At 36.5% G+C, this 20,992-nt stretch overlaps 1 protein-coding gene across 6 annotated transcripts in view; it reads left to right on the top strand.

Annotated features, from left to right (window-relative positions):
- ARHGAP15 (Rho GTPase activating protein 15) overlaps positions 1-20,992 on the top strand; it is a 619,196-nt gene that overhangs the window by 418,113 nt on the left and 180,091 nt on the right. For all 6 annotated transcript variants that reach the window (XM_021076338.1, XM_021076339.1, XM_021076335.1 and 3 more), the window contains one exon: positions 2,126-2,203. In XM_021076338.1, coding sequence (XP_020931997.1) covers positions 2,126-2,203 — 78 coding nt within the window. The remainder of the gene's footprint in view (positions 1-2,125; positions 2,204-20,992) is intronic.

Here is a 20,992-nt window from a genome sequence, read left to right as displayed (position 1 = left end):
TTGACTATTTCCAAACCAAAAACTATCACCAAACTTGACATCAGTGAACATTTTTTCTGTATACAATATGGAGCCACTGAAGGTCATTTTGGAAAAGAATTTCAAAATATTTTCCCTAATGGCTATATGTTCAGAAAAATTACACATACCTTCAAGAGGGGAAACTTTGGAAGGGACACACTTACTTGAATGCATAAGTTTTAATATTTTAGAAGTCTGTCACATTATTTAAAATTATGTAGGTTAAAGCTATATACCAAACACTATTGTCAAAGCAAAGAAGAAAATGTTTGATAAATTCTAAAGTTCTAAGCATAGGCATAAACTTAAGACCAACATGGTCCAACACTAAAAATCGAATATTAGAAAAGTTTTAATTAAGACAATTGTCACATTGAAGTTGTCAAATGTACATCATGCTTAAAAACAGACTGAAGTGCCCTTTGATTAATGGAGCTATTTTGTACATCAGGAAAAAATAAGAATGCATCTGATTTTTATAAATGTTTCTTAGACGTTTTCAGTACACACTATTAGGTGTCCAACCTCACCTTGATTCCTCAAGAATTCATAAATTCATAGTTTGCTGGTTGGAATAGAGACTCTGTAATTTATCATTAAATTGTTCCAGAACTACAAAAATCAGACCAATTAATACATTTGTTAAGAGGTATTCCATTCTATTACCATTATATACAAGTTATTACATGGAAGAGTAAACACCATAGTGAGGACAAATAGGTGGGGAACACAGAATTGTTAAGCCAGTGTAAATACTCTGTATGATATTATAATGATGTATACATGTCATTAGATATTGTCAAAACCAATAGAATGTACAACACCAAAACTGAACCCTAATGCAAACTATGGACTCTGGATATATCAATGTACTTTCATTAGTTCTAGCAAATGTACTACTCTGGTGGGGTATGTTGATAATGAGGAAGCTATGCATGTGTAGGGGTGAGGTGTATATAGGAAATCTCTGTACCTTCCCTTCAATTTTGATATAAACTTAAACTTTTTCTAAAGCACAAGGTCTTAAAAGTCAATGACTGATAGTTTTGAATTATGTTATTAATACCAATATTACACCTTATGTGATTCTACCCTCACCTATTGATGATATATTTTGCACAAGAGCAGAAATGTTCCTACTATAAAGTACATAAAAACAGAGATGGTAAAGCCGTAAAGTGGCTCATACCATGTCAGTAAAGAGCTTTACAAGACTTTATTCTAGCATGGTAACTTCTACCAATTTATTTAATACTTACTGTTGTGAATTACAGCGTTCATCCATGGTGCTATGCCACCTTCCTGGAGAAACTGCTGAGATACTGACCTGTACATTAATTGGGAATCTCACCCAGGCCTCTTTGAGGGCCTAGACACATCAAGTAATATGCAGTCCAGACATTAAGATATGTTATCAACATTTCTTATCAACAGTAATAGTGTTGAAATAAATATTTCTCCTTTTATTTTTTTTGTCTTGTTTTTTAGGGCCACACCCACTGCATATGGAGGCTCCCAGACTAGGGATCAAATTGGAGTTACAGTTTCTGGCCTACGCCATGGCCACAGCAGCATAGAATCTGAGCTGCATCTGTGACCTACACCACAACTCACGGCAATGCCAGAGCCTTCACTCACTGAGCGAGGCCAGGGATTGAACCTATGTCCTCATGGATACTAGTCAGGTTCATTACCACTGAGCCATGATATCAACTCTGAGTATTTCTCTTCCATTTTCCTCTTTTTTCATCTTTTTGATAACTGGGTCATAGAATAGATGCTATAAATAAATGTATAGAAAACAAATGGTTGATTATCCAAACCCACTGCCAGGATAAGCTATTTTGAATAATTATAGATGACTAGATATAAAATTATCTGAAACTTATGTCACCATTTTGTCAGGAATTTGCTTTTTTTCTTTGCCATACCCTTGGCATGCAGAAGCTCACTGAATCTAACTGCTAGGCCACCAGGGAACTCCTTGTCAAGGATTTCTTTTTATTTTTCCCTCTGTAATGGAACACCCCATAATTATTCATTTTTTTCTTTTACTATCTCAGTTCTTATCAGGTGAATATAAAACATGTCATTTTGTTTTCAGGTCTGAATGTTGATGGAATATATCGAGTTAGTGGCAATCTGGCAACAATACAGAAGTTAAGATTTATTGTCAACCAAGGTAAGTGATTTTTTCACTTAAGACATTTTTATAAGTAGTTTCATCTCTAACAACATTTCTTATTCTGTGCTGAATGTATTATGAATATACAATGATAAAAGCTTTGATGGGATAAAGAGAAATTTGAAGAAATTAAATGATTATCACTAGAAAAGTAAAAGATAGCCAGTGTATTTGGAGATGAATAAAGAGAGGGACCAACTATTACTTTGTGTGAAATAAACAATGTGAAATATGATAAGCTAAAAATGAAGAAGAAAATAAGAAAAGAAAGAAATAAAGTAGCTTTGAAAAATTGTACTGGCATATAATACACACTTAATATATATGTTGATAAATCAGTGAATGGTGGAAAATGTAAGTGTCAAAATCACAGATGTTATAAATATCTATATTAGATAATTAAAATAATTAAAAATTAGGAAATACACATATTATCAAAGATTTACTAATACAACAATGAAATAATGCTATAAATCTATTAGAATAGCTAAAATTTAAAACATTGACAAGACCAAATGCTGACAAGATGTGTAGCAACAGGAAGTCTCATTTGTGCTGGTAGATATGGAAAATAGTACAGCTAATTTGGAAAATAGCTTGGTAGTTTCTTAGAAAATAAACATATTCTTACCGTATCACCCAGCAATCGTGCTCTTTGGTATTTACCCACATGAGTTAAAACTTAGGTCCACACAAAAAAACTGCACACAGATATTTCCAGCAGCTTTATTTGTATTAGGTAAAAGTTGAAAGCAACCAAGATGTGCTTCAGTGGGTGAATGGATAAACAAACCCTAACACATCCATATAATGGGTTATTGTTCAATGATAAAAAAAAATGAGCTATTGAGTCTCATTTCAGAAAGACTTGGATGAAACTTAAATGTATATTGCTAAGTGAAAGAAGCCAATCTAAAAGGGCTGTATACTGTGTTGTCTCAGCTATGTGACAACACATGGCTGGAAAAGACAAAACCATGGAAACAGTAAAACATCAGTGGTAGCAAAGGCTGTGAGGGGAGAGAGGGATGAATAAGGAATTTTTTAAGATCACAAAACTATTCCATTTGATATTGTAATAGTGGATACATGTCATCATACATCTGTCAAAATCTATATAATACACAACACTAAGAGTGAATCTTAATGTAAACTATGGACTTTAGCTAATAATAATGTATAAATATTGGCTTATCTATTGTAACAAATGTGCCACAGTATTGCAATATGTTACTAATGGGGGAAATTGTGGGGGGATGGGAAGGGTTAAGGAGAGGTATCTGGGAACTCCTTGATTTTCTGTTTAGTTTTTCTGTAAACCTAAAACTTCTCCTAAAGACACTGAATTTAAAAAATAAAAAATTAGGAAATTTTAAAGAAAAAAAAAGGAGACTAAAACATCTTGAGGTGATGTTACAGATAATTCACAGGTTTATAATTAGTCAAGTGGGATAAAACCTAGACCCTTTCTCCTTGTGTCCTTAGCATCTTATTTAACCCCCCATGCTCTGTTTCTTACAAGTGAAACGGAAGAAAGTGCCTTGGAAACATTTGTGAGAATTAAATGAGATAGCATGTTATATTTCCTTAGTAAATAGTAACATAGCAGAATCGTGGTAGATGTTCAATACATGTAAGTTTCCCTTTCACTTACGAACAGTCAGTGATGTCTTATTGCTTTCAGGAGAATGAACACAAAGTCTCCATAATTTGGCTTTCCATCTCCTTCTAGCAGCTGAAGTTCCTCTGAATTTGCTTCACAATACATTCCTAACTATTCTTCCATATTTACATACTGTTTCATTTCTTCATACCTTTGCATACTCTCTTCCATATACTTTAAGCATCCTCCTGTCTTTTCCTTCCCATCCCAGGTATACAAGCTCCCTGCCTGGCTACATTTCTCCTTATTCTTCAAGGCCCAGATTGTAAATAATTTTCTTCAGGAAGTCTGCAACTTTCCTTCAGTCAGATTTCTTCTTTTTGTGCCCATTACCCTTGGTAGTTAAATTTGCATCTTACAGGCACATCTAACTTCAAAAATCCCATCTATTAAAGGACCATAGATTTAATGCCACCTTTTAGAGAGAATTTAATCCAATATATTCCGTGATTATATTTTAGAAACATTAAAATATGAAAGTCTTGATGTAAAAAAAGAGGAGATAGGATGAAACATCTGTCTCCTCCTTGAATTTCTGTACAACCAAAATGGTAGGATTTAGATCATCTTTGTATCTTCCCTCACCAACCACCAGTAGCCCTGGAGCCTCCGTACAGGTACCTCTTTTTTTTTTTTAATTACTCAATGAATTTATTACATTTATAGCTGTACAATGATCATCACAATCCAACTTTATAGAATTTCTATCCCACAAACCCAGCACATCCCCCCATCCCAAAATGTCACCTTTGGAAACCATAAGTTTTTCAAAGTCTATGAGTCAGTATCTGTTCTACAAAGAAGTTCATTGTGTCCTTTCTTCAGATTCCACGTCAGTGAAAGCATTTGATGTTTGTGTCTCACTGTCTGACTGACTTCACTTAGCATGATAATTTCTATGTCCATCCATGTTGCTAAAAATGGCGGTATTTCATTCCTTTTAATGGCTAATATTCCATGGTGTATATATGTACCACATCTTCTTTATCCACTCCTCTGACAGGTTGTTTCCATGCATTGGCTATTGAAAATAATGCTGCAATGAACATTGGAGTACATGTGTCTTTTTGAGTCATGGTTTTCTCTGGATAGATGCCCAGGAGTGGGATTGCTGGAACAAATGGGAGCTCTTAATATTTGTTGTATAATATATGCTTGTGTGGGGGGGGCAAATAGAAGTATTAATACTGAGGATCATTAACCTCCCCAGCAGTTCAACTTGGTTTGAAGTGTTTTTGGTCAGTGGCTACAGGATTCCTATTTCTGAGAATCTCTGTAACTGAGAATCTGTTTGCTCTGTTTGCTCACTAATATGCACCTTTGTCTTTCACAATTACTCTCCTTCCTGGGCAAAAAAACAGAACTAAACTTTACCTCACGTATTTAGCCCGTTTGGACTGAACCAGAGTACACCCTCTGTGGATAAAAATTGGATAAAATAGCCCCAGCTTTTTATAACCATTCCTGTTTATAACTAGCTAAAATCATTCCTGTAATATATTTCATACTGAAACCATATCCTGATTGGGATTCTAGACAGCTGGGCAACACATTTCTTCTACAAAAAAGAAGTCTCAAAACAGAAGTCATGCTAGAAACAAACACTAGTTGCATTTCCTGCCTTAAAAAAAAAAAATTATACTCAGCAGTTTGAAAAGGCAAAAAAAAAAAAAAAGCCTGCAATGAAAATATGAAATCTGTCCATCTCATCTTTTGCAATCCAAACTTCAGCATCCTCTGGGGCTGTGTAACTGCTCATGTTTCCGTAAGAGTTGACAATGTAAAGCTGGACAGAGGCCTGAGTTGGTATCTGGTAGCACAGAATTGTCAGTAAACTGTCTTCCTGTTTATAGCATTGTCAGAATGCAAAACACTCAACACAAATTATGCTATATTAGGACCTTTGGTATAGTGATTTTGTCCAAGTTGTGTTGTGGAGTTTTTGAATTAAATGATAAAAGATATGTATATGCCAGCTTTTCTCAAATTTTGCTAATCAGATTACGTTGTGAATGCAATTTCAGGAGTGGACCTGTGACATTGGTAGTGACACCATACCATCCTCTCCATCTACATGCTGGTTGCTGACAGCCAAGCTGATGTAGAAGAGAATTAGTGATGGATACAAAGAGGCTGAATGTGTACATTGTGACCCTCCCCCCGTGTGTGTGTGTGTGCACGCATGCACGCGAGCGCTCCTGCACTCACACCCATGCATACAAGGAAATAAATTGGCAGTGCAGGGATAATTCCGTGAAACAAATAAAGGGACGTATGAATGCAGTGCATTTTTTTGCTGTATTCAAAGGTGGAACATGGCTGGCTTGGGCATGCTCTCTTTGTATTAATACCTTTTATCTCCTCCATGTTCACACTCCACAATGTTTCCTTTTTAGAAGATTCTAAATGTACATTTTTAAAATGAACAAGCCCTACCCACCATTAGACTAGACAAATGAAAACTGATTTTGGGGATTTTCAAGAACAGTTTAATTGCAATTTATGTATTTCACTAACTTTCTTGAATACTATAATCATCAGCAATTCTAAATACACCAGTTGAATGATTCAATTTGTTTTGGTTTTCTCTTTGACTCACTAAATCAGTAGGAATTGGATACCCTTATTATACTTCCAGATCAGATGGCATACAAGTTAAATTCAAAGTGATCACTTTGAAAAGCATTTCCTAATTATAACTAGTAATGATGATGATAATAATTATTATTATAAAATTAGCTAATGTATTTTCATAATTTATTATGTACCAGGCACTCTACTAAGTGCTTTACTTATATATCATTTGATTTACTCCTTTCTGCCATTCCATAAAATGTGTGCTATTATTGTTCCCATTTTACAGTTGAGGAAACTGAGGCTTAGAAATGTTAAATAATGTCCTAAAGTCATCAGGCAAGTAAGTGAGGGAGCTAGGACTAGATCCCAGATCTCTGCCTCAGAGTCTATACTGAAAATCACTGCTGTGATTTGGCATTTCCCATTCATTAACTGCTGACTACCTCCTTACAAAAATGGAGATCAGGAGTTCCACACTGTGGCACAGTGGGTTAAGAATCAGACTGTAGCAGCTCAGGTAGCTATAGAGCCAAGAGTTTGATCCCAAGGGCAGTGTTACAATTGTGTCATAGGCAGCAGCTGCAGCTCAGATTCAATCCCTGGCCTGGGAATTTCCATATGCCACAGTGTGGCCATTAAAAAAAAAAAAAAAAAAAAAGTGGAGGCTAGTCTTTTCATGCTTTATGCATTTGTTAGTGACTTTCCGTTTTCTGGTATTTGTGGCAAGTACTGTTATAAGAGTTTGGCTAAAACCTTTAAAGAAAGAGAAATGCCTGGGAAAACACTAAACACCTTAGTAAGGAAGAAGCCAGGCACTGCTATTCTCTGTAGGGTCCATGTTTGGACTAAGAAGCTACTTTAACAAAATATTCTGTTGCAACCTTCAAGAAAGGCATCAAGGATTCTAGATTTCCTGGGCAGTTGATGCATTAGTGAGCAGTGCACTCCCTTGTCTGTTGTATTTAGTGACAGCTTTCAGTGACATTTTGCCGATGTGGCTCTTCCATTCTGTGAGGGCATCCCCCAAAGAAAACGAGACTATGACCTTAGATGTCAACTTGTCATCAGCCTGTGACACTGCACTGATTCTTTGGAATGATCTGTGACGTGATGATTTTTTGTGTGTGCGCGTAATTTTACAAAGGCTAGGCTTTAGCACTAAGGATGCTCCATAACTGTCTTGAAAACTTTGGACAGTGGGACTTAGAAATTGCACATTCTGAATTAACCCTCCCTCTGACATCAAAATTCTGGTTTAAGCTGCCCTTCTAGCCATTGCTCAAACACCAAATACAGTTCAGACTCTCTTTGGTATTCGATGTTCTCTTTAACCTTTAAAAAAAGGGGGGGGGACAAGGAAGGCTGGCATCCTTTTTGGAAAATATTAACTATGAAGTTTCCAAGCCCATGAGCCAATAGGAGAACTATGAGGCACTAAGGGAAGAACTGACTGGGAATTTTCCAAACTGGTGTTTCTTAGTACATAATAACAAATATTCCCTCTAAGCATTTCTCTGAACTAGAGGAAGTTACTTCTTACCAGAATTTTAGACATGTTTTCTGTATATAGAAAAATAATTTAAAGGAACATTCTTAGGGACACCCTCCTTCACTTTTTCACACCCAGAGGAACAAAATATATAAATGCCATAAATCTACATGGCCAAGAATCTTAATTGGGTGTGTGGGTGTGTGTACGTGTGTGTGTGCATACGATTGTGTGCGTTATTTTAAAATGGAAAAGGATTTTTTTCCCCATTAATTTACAGTCTTGTACTTTGCATATCTTTATTCACCCAGATCTTATTGGCATAATAATCCAAATTAAATATTGGCTTAAAGAGATGAATTTGCTTATTTTGAACATGCTAAGAATAAGCTCCCTTGAAAATAAACTACTGGAGAAACAATTTTGTGTTGCCAACTATATCTAAACTACTTTTATATAGATTTGTACCACAAAGCAAAGAAAGCAAAGCATTAAGTTTAGTAGCTATCCTTGTGCTTTTCATATTACTTGCAGCATCAAAAATTGAATAAAAGAAGAAGAAAGAGAGAAAGAATGTGAACAATTGGCAGTTTCATCATGAAATAAGCAATTGGATGAAACAGAAAAAGATCTGGAAAAGGCTTTCAAAACTTCTAGTTCTGTTCTCATAAAATAGCCCTTGTATCAAGTCCATTCATTTTTCTATTAAGTGAGTTTATATTGACCTCTTATTATTTTTAAAACGAGGTATTTCCTTAAGCCTACTTCCCTCTCACCGCCAACCACAGCAACAACAAAACAATGTTATTTGCTTTATCCTATTCCACAGGGTGGTTTTTTGGTAAGTCAAATCATTGATATTGCACCTTTCTGGCTTTCATGTGTCAAGATTATCTTTTAGCAATGATTTATTTTTCCCATTAAAGCTGAAAAGATCACTTGATCATAAAAGGGCCAGACTCTAACATGGTTCAGGCCTTTGGAAACTTTCTTAGACCTCATTTTTCAGCTACATTGAGTCAAAGAGCTCAAAGATTATTGAACCCAAAACTTGTATTGCTTTCTAGCTGCTTAAGAAAATGTATTTGTCATTAGTACATAATGCTAAACATGGACATTGAAACAGTAAGCTCTACACATGCATACAAATTTATATAGTTTTTAGTTTCACATAATATTCTAATTACAACTTTCTGAAGACATCTAGTCTCTAAAGTACACAATTTCTGGCTACTTAATATGAAGTGAAATTATACCACCCATATATATGGTGAACTATATTCTATAGTTCATTGCATACCCAGCAATAAGGAGCTGATTGAACTCTGGTGAAACAATTAAAGATGGACACCATCAGTGGGGGAAGAGCACTGGCTAATTATCCACGGATCTACCCTGTTGTCTTGACTCTGAGCTGTTTGTTGATCTGAAGGGAACTGTCTTAACCCTTTGAGGCACAGAATCTTCATTTCCAAAATGGGGATGATCATGAAATTGTGAAGATTTAAAAAATTCTGAATCATCCAAGTGATAATCAGTATTAACTTTAACTAAGATGACAAGTGGTTACAGGAAATCAGAGCAATATTACTTAGTTGTCTTGATAATAATATGATACTAAATGTTAATAATAAAACATTTTGGATTTTGGCTTCCATATTATGGCATTTTCTCTGATGATAATAAGATTATTTTTCTTTGGCGACCCCCTGCTATCCAATGATTTGTCTCATTCCTAGCCAAATTTGTAGGAATTTGGGGTTCCTGAACACAAAAGAGGAACTTGGCTTTATCTTAACCTTAGGCTTTGGGAGATTCCAGATTCCACAAGAACAGCCTCCTGTTCTTCATGTTCACTGGAGAAGGGAGTGAAATCTACTGAAATTTTAGGTTTTAATTTAGTCGTGGCTTTTCCAGTGGGTCCAGAAATTGAGTCCAGAAATTAAATCTGTCAGAGTTGTGCAACTCCCTATCTTCAAGGAAATCCCTAAAGATTGTTATAAAAATCCATCCTACCATAAATCATTATCATCACTATCAGAATTAATGTGTAGTCATTAAAAATTAGTGGAAGAACACACCATACTTACTTCTGCTCTAATCAAGCTTTAAAACACTAGTTCCTGACCCTGACTATATTTCAGAGCTGTTCTGGTTATCTACTGCTGCATAACATATTACCACCAACTAGCTACTTAAGGCAACACACATTTATTATCTCCCAGTTTTTGTGGGTCAGAAGTCTGGACATGTTTAGCCAAGTCCTCCATAAGGCTGCAATCAAGGTATCAACCAGGCATAGGTCCTAATCTGGAGGCTCAAGTGGGGACAGGTCTGCTTCCAAGCTCCCATGATTGTTGGCAGGATTTAGTTCTGCGTGGGTTGTTGAATTAGGCCCTCATCATTACTGGCTATCAGCTAAGGCCTTGTGGACCTCCCCATAGGCCATCACAACATGACAGCTTTCTTTATCAAAGAAGCAAGGGAGAGAGAACGGTGACTAAAGAAGTTATAATCTTTTTTAAGATATCATAAAGGTTATAGCTCAGTAAGTTTGTGCATTCCGATGGTTAGAAGCAAGTCAGTTCTTCATACCCTAGAGGAGATTATATAAGGCATGAACAAAGAAGGAGGAGATAATCAGGGATCATTTTATTTTTATTATTTTTATTTTTTGTCTTTTTAGGCTGTACCCATGGCATATGGAGGTTCCTAGGCTAGGGGTCGAATCAGAGCTATAGCTGGCCTACACCACAGCCACAGCAATGCAGGATCCAAGCGCATCTGTGACCTACAGCACAGCTCACAGCAATTTGAATCCCAGTGAGCAAGGCCAGGATAGAACCTGCATCCTCATGGATACTAGTTGGGTTCATTTATCACTGAGCCCAGGAGTACCAAGGATCATTTTAAATTTTGTCTGCCACAAAAATTAAGTAGTAGAGCTTTTGAAAAGATTTTGGAGCCCAGTCATAAAATTTCAGATGGAAAAGGGCAGAGATTGGAGCTATATGTATGTGTTTTTACTGAAAAACTTCCCAGGTGAGCCAGGTGCATAGCCAGGTTTGGGAATCCTTGCACAAGACCCAGCTAGTTCTATTCTACTTATTTAGAGAAGGCATGACCTACAAGCCATAAGACATGTGAGATTCATATTTAAGTAAAGCAGAAATATACTCTGAACCTTTTTTTTGTTAACCAATTTTGTACTGATGAGAGGTGTTCGCTTTGATTATTGATTGATGTAATAATGTTAACTTTTATGAACTCTGAGTTATGATTTGGGTATAACTAAGAAATGAATGCCATGAATGTAACATGTTTATTATTATTATGATTAAATTACTGACATTTTTCAGAGCTGCAGTCCTTTCCCAATATTATAGATTCAGGAATAAATGAAAAGGAAAGATATTTTACCTAAGGACTTGCTAACAAAACTAAATAGTAAATAATATTTAAAATATACAACAGAGTGATACTGATGCTGATGATAATTAATATTTAATTGAGAATCTACTACATGGCAGGTATGCACATTCAGAGTTACCTCTAACCCTCATAAAGTTTTGCAAAGTAGATGAACTTTATTATCCACATTAGTCACACAGGAAAATCATGTTTCAGAAAGACTAAGTAACTTTCTAAGGTCACAAAGTTAATATGTTTTGAAGTCAGAGAGTGAACCTATTTTAAACTTACTACAAAGAATATGTTGCTGGTTGCTGGATTCAATTTACCACTGGGGAGGGGGAAGAGAAACATTTTCTTCTTTTTAACATCAAAGAACCAAAAACCACTTCTCATTGCAGCAGTAAATACAACAGATGAAGTCCTCCTTGACATAGGGCCTGTATTACCATGGATATTCAAATCCAATAGCCAAGAAGACTGCTAATCTAGTCAATTTAAATTAGTAAGAAAATACTAGGATCTGCAGGCTCCAGATTCTTTTTCCTTCCTACCTCTCCTATCTCACCATGTACCACTCTTTCTCTCATCTCATTATTTTCCAACCATCCTAGCTTCCTTCCTTCCTTAGATGCATCAAGCTCATTTCCTTCCCAGGGCTTTGGCTTTTGCTCTTGTGTACCTGAACCGTGCTTCCTTCACACCCCCCCCCCCACCCCAAGACCACCCACTCTTCTAAATATTCAAATCATCTTGTTAGCAAGGCCTTTGTTGACTAATGGGTCTGAAACATGCCTCTGCCCTACCCACCCAGTCACTCTCCACCTCCCTATTTTATTTTCTTCAGAATGAATACTCTCCGAAACCGCCTTGCTTTTCATTTGTTGCTTCAGTGACTGCCTTCTTTCTCTACACTGTGGCCTCTATACAAGCAATATCTTGTCTGTTTTGGTCACCTGAGTATCCTGTTCTTACTGACCAGTCATGTAATATCCTTCAAATAAGTCTTTGTTGAATATGAATAAATTCCATAAGTAAATTAATGAGTAATGTTGGACCACCAGTGATGATTAGGCTCTAATTGAACAGTAGCTTTAGCTTTTAGGACCAGAAAAAAATGCAGCCCCAAGAAAAAAACTCCAGAATTTGAGAGTCCGTGTCCAGATGGGCCAATGACCCATAAACTTCTCCCCACTTCCCACCTCCACTATAGTCACAATCTGATTGTCTGACATGGACCATATAGGAAAGACTTGACAACAAAAAAAGAGGCAGCTGTCAAGATGGACGACCAGAGCCTGCCATAATAGCCTGGCCCATTCTGCCAAGAAAGACCCCCTAAATAATGGGTGATTTCCAACCCAAGTGGTAAGACCATGTTCAGGACTCACCTGTCTTATATGAATTTCCACAGTGTGATTTCTCTCATTGACATTGCTTCTCCCTAAGACTCTGTCAGTCCCACTTTGGCCAAAAAATATACAAGAAGAAGTATATGAGTAGAAAAGTATATGAGAAGAGTTAAGAAAGGAGGAAAATTAGTCTAGGGAATAAAATAAGGCTTTAATTAGCCTAAGAACAACTTCAAATGGGAATGTATTCATTCAAAAATATTGTCCAAAACCTTCTGTGAGTCAGGTCCTTTTGGGTACTGAGGAGAACCCTGAGGCATGAGGCTTTGGCAGACTGTTCATTTTGGTGCCAAAAGAGAAATAATAATCAGATACACCAGATGCCTACAGACCAAGTTGAGAGTCAGGATGGGGATGTGTTAGATTAACTGGTGGGGGTTGGTAGGTGAGCAGAAAAGTCCTCATGTTGGATGGTCTGGGATGATCTCTTTAAGAAGGAGCCATCTGAGCAGAGACTTGACCTGACAGGAAAGAGAGATAAACACAGATGGGGAGGGGAGAGCAGAGCAGACAAAGGGAAACTGGTCCAAGGGAATGAGGGCTTGGATGACTTCAGTACACAGACATCAAGGAGGGGGCCAAAGCCAGCCCAGGGAGGCCCTGGCAGATCAAGATAAGGAGCTTGGTCTTTCATTACAAATTCAGTGGAAAGTCACTGGGATGGAGGGGGGTGGGGGAATAATCAGGAAATGATCTTATTTGATTTATATATTTTAAAATCATTCTGACTTCTATGAGAATAAATTGTAGAGGACAAAAATAGAAATAGGGGAACAGCTAGGAGGTTTTATAGTAGTTCAGTCAAGATGTAATAATGGTAACTGGTTTACATGAGGTAAATGTCATATTCGAATCTGTTTCCTGTTCTATGTGAATTTTGAACAATTTCTCTTTTTTTTTCTTTTTTTTATTGTAATCAATTGTTATTTCCCCAATACATTTTTTTGCTACCATACAGCATAGTGACCCAGTTACACAAACATGTATGCATTTTTTTCTCATATTGTCATGCTCCATGTATAAGTGACTAGACATAGCTCCCAGTGATACACAGCAGGATCTCATTGCTAATCCATTCCAAAGGCAATAGTCTGCATCTATTGACCCCAAGTTCCCAACCCATCCCACTCCCTCCCCCTTCCCCTTGGTAACCACAAGTCTGTTCTTTTCCTTTAGGCAGTTAAGTGCAATGAGAATACTGAGGTCCAGGAGTTAGAAAGCCTGGATCAGTTTCCGTATCACCCCCAAGTGTCCTCTTGCTCAAGTCACTTACCTTCACAGGCCAACTTTCTCATCTTAAATAAGACTATCTCTTATTTTGGGATGAGTTAATCATGTAAAATAATGAGCCAGTTATGCTGGAATATGCTACACCATGCCTTGTTTTATTGTACATCAAGTTTAGCAACGTCATTACTCTAACAGCATTTGCTCACTTTGTGTCTCTGTGTCACATTTGGTAATTCTCAAAATATTTCAAACTTTTTCATTATAACTACTGTTATGGTGATTTGTGATTCATTATCTTTGATGCTGCTATTGTAATTATTGGGGGCTCCACTAACCATGCCCATGTAAGACAGTGAACTTAATCCATAAATATTCTGACTATCCCACACAACCAACCATTCACTTGTCTCTCCTTCTCCATGGACTTTGCTGTTCCCTAAGACACAGCAGTGTTGAAATCAGGCCTATTAATAATCCTTCAAAGGCATTTAAGTATTCAAATAAAAGGAAGAGTCACACGCTTCTCACTTTAAGTCAAAAGCTAGAAATGGTTAAACTTATGAGGAATGCATGATAAAATCCATGATAGGCAGAAAGCTAGGCCTCTTGAACAAGTTAGCCAGGTTTTGAATGTAAAAAAAAAAAATTCTTTTAAAAAATTAAAAGTTCAACTCCACTTGAATGATAAGAAAGTGAGACATCCTAATTGCTGATATGGAGGAAGTTTTAGTGGTCTGGATACAAGATTAAACCAGCCACAATAGTCCCTTAGGCCAAAACCTAATCCAGGGCAAGGCCCTAACTCTCTTCAGTTCTACGAAGGCTGAAAAGTAAGGAAGCTGTAGAAGAAAAGTTTGAAACTATCAGAGGTTGGTACATAAGGTATAAGGAAAGAAGCCATCTCCATAACATCAAAGTGCAAGGTGACACAACAAGTGCTGATGTAGAAGCTGCGGCAAGTTGCCCAGAAAATCTAGTAAAGATAATCAATGAAGATGGCTACACTAAAAAACAAATTTTCAATGCAGGTGAAACAACTTCTATTGGAAGAAGATGCCATCTAGGACTTTCATAGCTAAAGAAGAGAAGTCAATGCCTGGCTTCAAATCCTCAAAGGACAGGCTGACTCTCTTGTTAGGTGCTAATGCTCTGGTGACTTTAAGGTGAATCCAATGCTTAATTACCATTCTGGAAATCCTAGGGCCCTTCAGAATTATACTGAATCCACTCTGCCTCTACTCTCTATAAGTGAAACAACAAAGTCAGGGCGACAGCACATCTATTGAAAAACACGGTTTACTGGATACTTTTAGCCCAATGTTGAGACCTACTTCTCAGAAAAAGAATATCCCTTTCAAAATACTTCTGCTCATTGACATTGCACCTGGACACCCAGTAGCTCTGGTGGAGATGTACAATGAGATTAATGATTTTTTTTTAATTCCTGCTAACAACATCCATTCTGCAGCCCTTGGAGTAAGGAGTTCTTCTGACTTTCAAGGCTTATTATTTCAGAAATAGGTTTCATAAAACTGTATAGTGGCTGGGATTCCCATTGTGGCTCTACAGGTTAAGGATCTAAGTCTCTGTAAGGATGCATGTTTGATCCCTGGCCTCTCTCACTGGGTTAAGGATCCAGCATACTGCTGCAAGCTGCAGTGTAGTTCTTGGCTGCAGCTCGAATCTAGTGTTGCCATGGCTGTGGTGTAGGCCAAAACTCTGATTCAGTCCCTGGCCTGGGAACTTCTATATGCTAAGGTGCAGCTGTGAAAAGAAAATATGTATACACACATAGCAATACTATAAATATATATATTGCTATAGATAGTGACTGCTCTGATGGATTTGGGCAAAGTAAATTGAAAACCTTCTGGAAAGGATTCACCATTCTGGATGCCCTAAGAACATTAATGAATCATGGGAAGAGGTCAAAATCAGCATCAGTAGAAGTTTGGAAGAAGCTGATTCCAAACTTTGTGAATGACTTTGAGGGGTTCGAGACTTCAGTGGAGGAAATAACTGCAGATGTGGTAGAAATAGCAAGAGAACTAGAAGTGGAGCCTAAGATGTGACTAAATTGCAACAATCATATGATGAAATCTGATTGGGTGAGAAGTTGATTTTTATATATGAGCAAAGAAACTGGTTTTTTGAGATGGAATTTACTTCTGGTGAAGATGCTGTGAAGAGTTTTGAAATGGTGACAAAGGCTTATAATATTACCTAAACTTAATTGATAAAGCAGTGGTAGAGTTTGAGAGGATTGATTCCAATTTCGAAAGAAGTTCTAGTTTGGCTAAAATGCTATCAAACAGCATTTCATGCTACAGAGCACTTGTTTGTAAAAGGAAGTCTATCAATACAGCAAATTCATTGTCTTATTTTAAGAGACTGCCCCAGCCACCCTAACCTTTAGCAACCATCACCCAGATCAGTCAGCAGCCATCAACATCAAGGCAAGACCCTCTACCAACAATAAGATTATGCTTTGAAAGCTCAGATGATGGTTAGTATTTGGGGGGCATTAAAGTATTTTTAATTAAGGTTTGAATTAAAATTAATTGTTTTGTAGACATGACATTGCATACTTATAAGACTTATAAGTATAGTATAAATATGACTTTTATATTCACTGGAAGTTCAGAAAATTTATGTGACTCAGTCTATTGTGGTATTCACGTTATTGCTGTGTTCTGGAACTGAACCTATAACTTCAAGGGATGCCTGTAGAAATGGAAGTTATATCAAAATGTGTTCCTGACACCCATTCTAATGGAGACCTTTATTTTAATACAATGAGGTATATAACTTTTAAAAGGAAAGAATATTTCATAAAGGGCTAATCTCATGTCTTCCTTATTTAAGTGTCACTCAAATTTCCCCTGGATCACCATAGCCCGGAGGAATTGCTGCTCCTGTTAATTCCCATATTAACTACTCAGATCACAAAAATCTCACATTGTGTTTGTTATCAAATGTAATTAGCAAAAATTAAGTGCATATCTTATCTTCTCAACACACTGAACACTTCTTAAGAGAAGAGATTATATCTTTTAAGTCTGTCTGTCCCTCACTTCGAAGAATATCTTGCACCTGATAGAGTCTCTACACATTTGAATTAATGTATTGATCAGATCCCAAGTTGGGACATTTTCTTTAAAAAGAAGAAGGGGCATTTTGCACATGCTAGAGATCACTCTCTAAATGGACTATTTCATTGCATATTCCTGAACTCTGTTGTGGAAACAATGGCAAGAAATGCATAAAATGTTAGACTAGGTACTAGTGACTTTGTCTTCTTTTTTTCTAAACCATTTTCTAATATCCTATAATTAACACAAATTTGAAATAACAAAGGACATACATGTTTTGTTTCAAAGAATTAGGTAAGTCCACTTAGAAGGTGCCAGGGGAATGTCCATACCTGCGTTTTCTAAAGCATTTTCAGTTCAATCTCACCAGATCTTTATAAGAAAGCTCTTTACTTTGTAGATGAACCAAAATCCTGATGAGTTTAACGACTTGCTGAAAGGTGCATTTGTCTCATTCAGCTGGTATTTCCAGAGGTCACCACATGTCTCATGGTAATCTAGAGATGAACTATATTTAAAGCCCGGCTATGGTCTTTTAATGCCTGGTCTCCATCTCGGAGCCTACAGGGCGAGCAGGGTGCATGATAGTCTACTTAACATAATGTCCATGAGATTCTAGAAAGCCCATTGGAATAATTTTGTTTAAATAGCAGTTTTTCTTGCTGTTTCACTATCTCATCTTTTACATTTCTCTAGATCGTTTGTCTTTTTGTCTCACCACTCCCTGCTACATTTTTCCTTAGTGAGTGCCTTGTTCTCTCTTCTAATTAATTCATTCCTTTAATATTCTGACAGTCATAAGGGACAGTCACTCTCCTTTCTCTGCTCAAGATGTTGGAATTCCATGTGCCATCAGCCTTAGAGACTAGAGTGTGTATGTAGGTTATTATTTGATTGGCCCCAATGGAAGGAACAGTAGATCTGTCTTTCTGAGCAAAAGGCACACAGCCATTGGTTTTGCTAAGGGATAAACTCACCTGCTTAAGAGAAATCTCATGATTCCTGGAATAAATCTCTAGAGGAATTAGCTTCTTCTTTCACTGTATTCCTGTAGCATTTTGTACTTGTAGTTAAGTACTGAGTTTAGTCTATTTTTATGAATTATTTTATATTTATAGTTGTACAACCATCACCACAACCTAATTTTAGAAAACTTTCATCCCAAACCCCAAGTCTGCTGCCCCCCTACCTCTCTCCTTTGGTAACCATAAGTTTTCTAAAGTCTGTGAGTCTTATTTCTAATTTGCAAGTAAGTTCATTTGTACCCTTTTTTTTAGATTCCACATATAAGTGATAGCATATGATGTTTGTCTCTCACTGTCTAACTTTACTTAGTATGATAATTCCTGGGTCCATCCATGTTGCTGAAATGCCATTATTTTATTCTTTTTTTGTGGTTGAGTAATATCCCACTGTATGTATGTACCGCATCTTTATCCATTCCTCTGCTGATGGATGTTTAGTTTGCTTTCATGCCTTGGCTACTGTATATATTGCAACAGTGAATATTGGAGTATGTATATCTTTTCAAGACACATTTTTTTTCTAGATAGATGTCCAGGGGTGGAATTGCTGGATCTTATGATAGTTCTATTTTCAGTTTTTTGAGGAACCTCTATACTGTTTTCCATAGCGGTTTCACCAATTTACATTCTCACCAACAGTGTAAGAGGGTTCCCTTTTCTCCATACTCTCTCCAGCATTTATTGTTCGCAGACGTTTTGATGATGGCCATTCTGACTGGTGTAAAGTAGTACCTAATAGTAGTTTTTATTGAATTTCTCTAATACTTAGTGATCTTGAACATCTTTCCTTTTTATTTTTCTAGTCATCCATATGTCTTCTTTGGAGAAATGTCTGTTTAGATCTTCTGCCCATTTTTTAATGCGGTTTGTTTATTTGTTTGATATTGAGCTGCAGGAATTGTTTATATATTTTGGAGATTAATCCCTTGTCAGTCACTTCATTTGCAAACATTTTCTCCCTTTCTATAGGTTTAGTCTATTTTGCATCGCATCTCTTCCTTTCCTGACTGTTAGATGCTGGGAAGTGAAGAGAGCTTCACACTTACCTGCGGATTTCCCATTATGCCATCATGTGCCAACCACATTTTAGGCCCTCAGTAAAGTTGTACCTGCCAGAACCTGTAATTTGTGCTTGCCAAATACTCAGCCAAAAGAGGTGTATGCCTTGGTGTTAGCATTACACATCTACCCCAGAAAGCTACCTGACTTGAAATTGGGGTCAGTCATCAATCAGAGCATAGAAGGACCACATGTTCTTTAGAGCTTTCAAGTCACTTCACCCTCACCTCTGACATCTCCAAAGACACTGAGCCTCAATGAGCCTACTTCCTCCACACTCATTCCCAAAGCACCCAACCAGTTTCTCTATTCTTTCCGTCCCTCTCCCTTTCCTCTTACCCTCTGCTGAACTTTATCGTCCCCATTCCCAAGAGTCTGCTTGCTTGGACTTTCCAAGGTGACAATCTGTTAATCTGAGTGTACTAGTTCAGGCATTTTACTACATAATAGCCTAATATAAGGGGCCTTCTATAATCAGGCCAGTAGTGAGAATATCAGGTTTCTTTATAGGGTATTTTCAACAAGAAATGTTGACTCACCTCAAATCACACCTCTTAGACCAGCTATGCCTGGAATTTTCTTTTTATGACTCAAGAAAAAGCTATACTTCTCATATGTTTATTCTTACTGTTGAATTAATATAGTCCTCCTGAATCCTAAATTCAGGTGTAATTTCTGTTCTTAATACTAATCTAGTTATCTAGTCATTTCTCCTAATCATAAATTTTAAAATATCTAAAATATAATTGAAATACAAAAGACAATATAAAGAACCATCTAAAGTATTTTAAAAGTGAAGTATACTAGCTCGATACATTCAAACCTCCAAATTACAAAAAATGGAAATGGAAAAATGGACAAAATATTTTAGATGTATCTGTGTATTCATTTATACCACCTTGTATGTTTGTAGAAGAAATAATGTTCAGGTTCTTTTATTTCACTAGGATAAGAAAAGGAAATGTAGCCTCATGACTCAAAAGTCTGTAACTGGTATTAATGAACTTTTAAAATGGTAATTTTAATGCTTACCCCAACATAAAGACGCCATAGAGCAAAACCTCTCATTTCTTATCTGCTGAAAGCAATGTGTTTGCATCCTTTACAAAATAAAATGGTTGAAATAGGGTTTTTCAATGGTTTAAAGTTTCAAGGACTTCTCTTGTTCACAGTTATTCTTCGAGAGAAAAGAAATTTATAAAATCACATCCCTTAATGGTCCCTCTGCTTGAGAATGGAAATATTCCCAAATATGTTCCACGGCTGGAAAATCAAAAATAACATGTAAACTACAAATATGTTAGCCAATTGAGAATATTTATTAACTAAATAATTTAATAATAAAGAAAATGCCTACTTGATTAATTGTTACAGAGTAAAAATTACAATAAAACTGTCTTGATCAGTGCTTTGCAGAAGCGCCATTACTGTCTGTGCAGTTGTTTAACAAGGATTTAATTGGAAAGATAAGTGAATGCACATTTAAAAGTATTGTTAATTTGCTTTATAATCACCCCATCCTTCACAGTATTGACAGCACAAGGCACAAACCCCTTTCTGTTTTACAAGTATTATTTTCCATATGTGCACAATAAATTCTGAAGCAGTAATTGGAAATTTTATGGGTTCCAACATACCTAGTATAGTGTGTTTAGAGGTACACTCTTCCTTTATAAGAGGTAACTCAGTTCTACTTGTTGGGAAGAAATGACAAATCTGACATATACTTCCCTCACTCACCTCAGATGTAATCATATTTTGTCCACTTATAGAAAAATTGCATCTTTTATATTTTACATTTAATAAAATCGGAAAGGAGAAAAATTTT

This window comes from Sus scrofa, chromosome 15 (genome assembly GCF_000003025.6).
Source record: "Sus scrofa isolate TJ Tabasco breed Duroc chromosome 15, Sscrofa11.1, whole genome shotgun sequence".
NCBI lineage: Eukaryota > Metazoa > Chordata > Mammalia > Artiodactyla > Suidae > Sus > Sus scrofa.
Note: the sequence above shows the minus strand (reverse complement) of the source record. Positions and strands in the feature narration are given on the sequence as shown.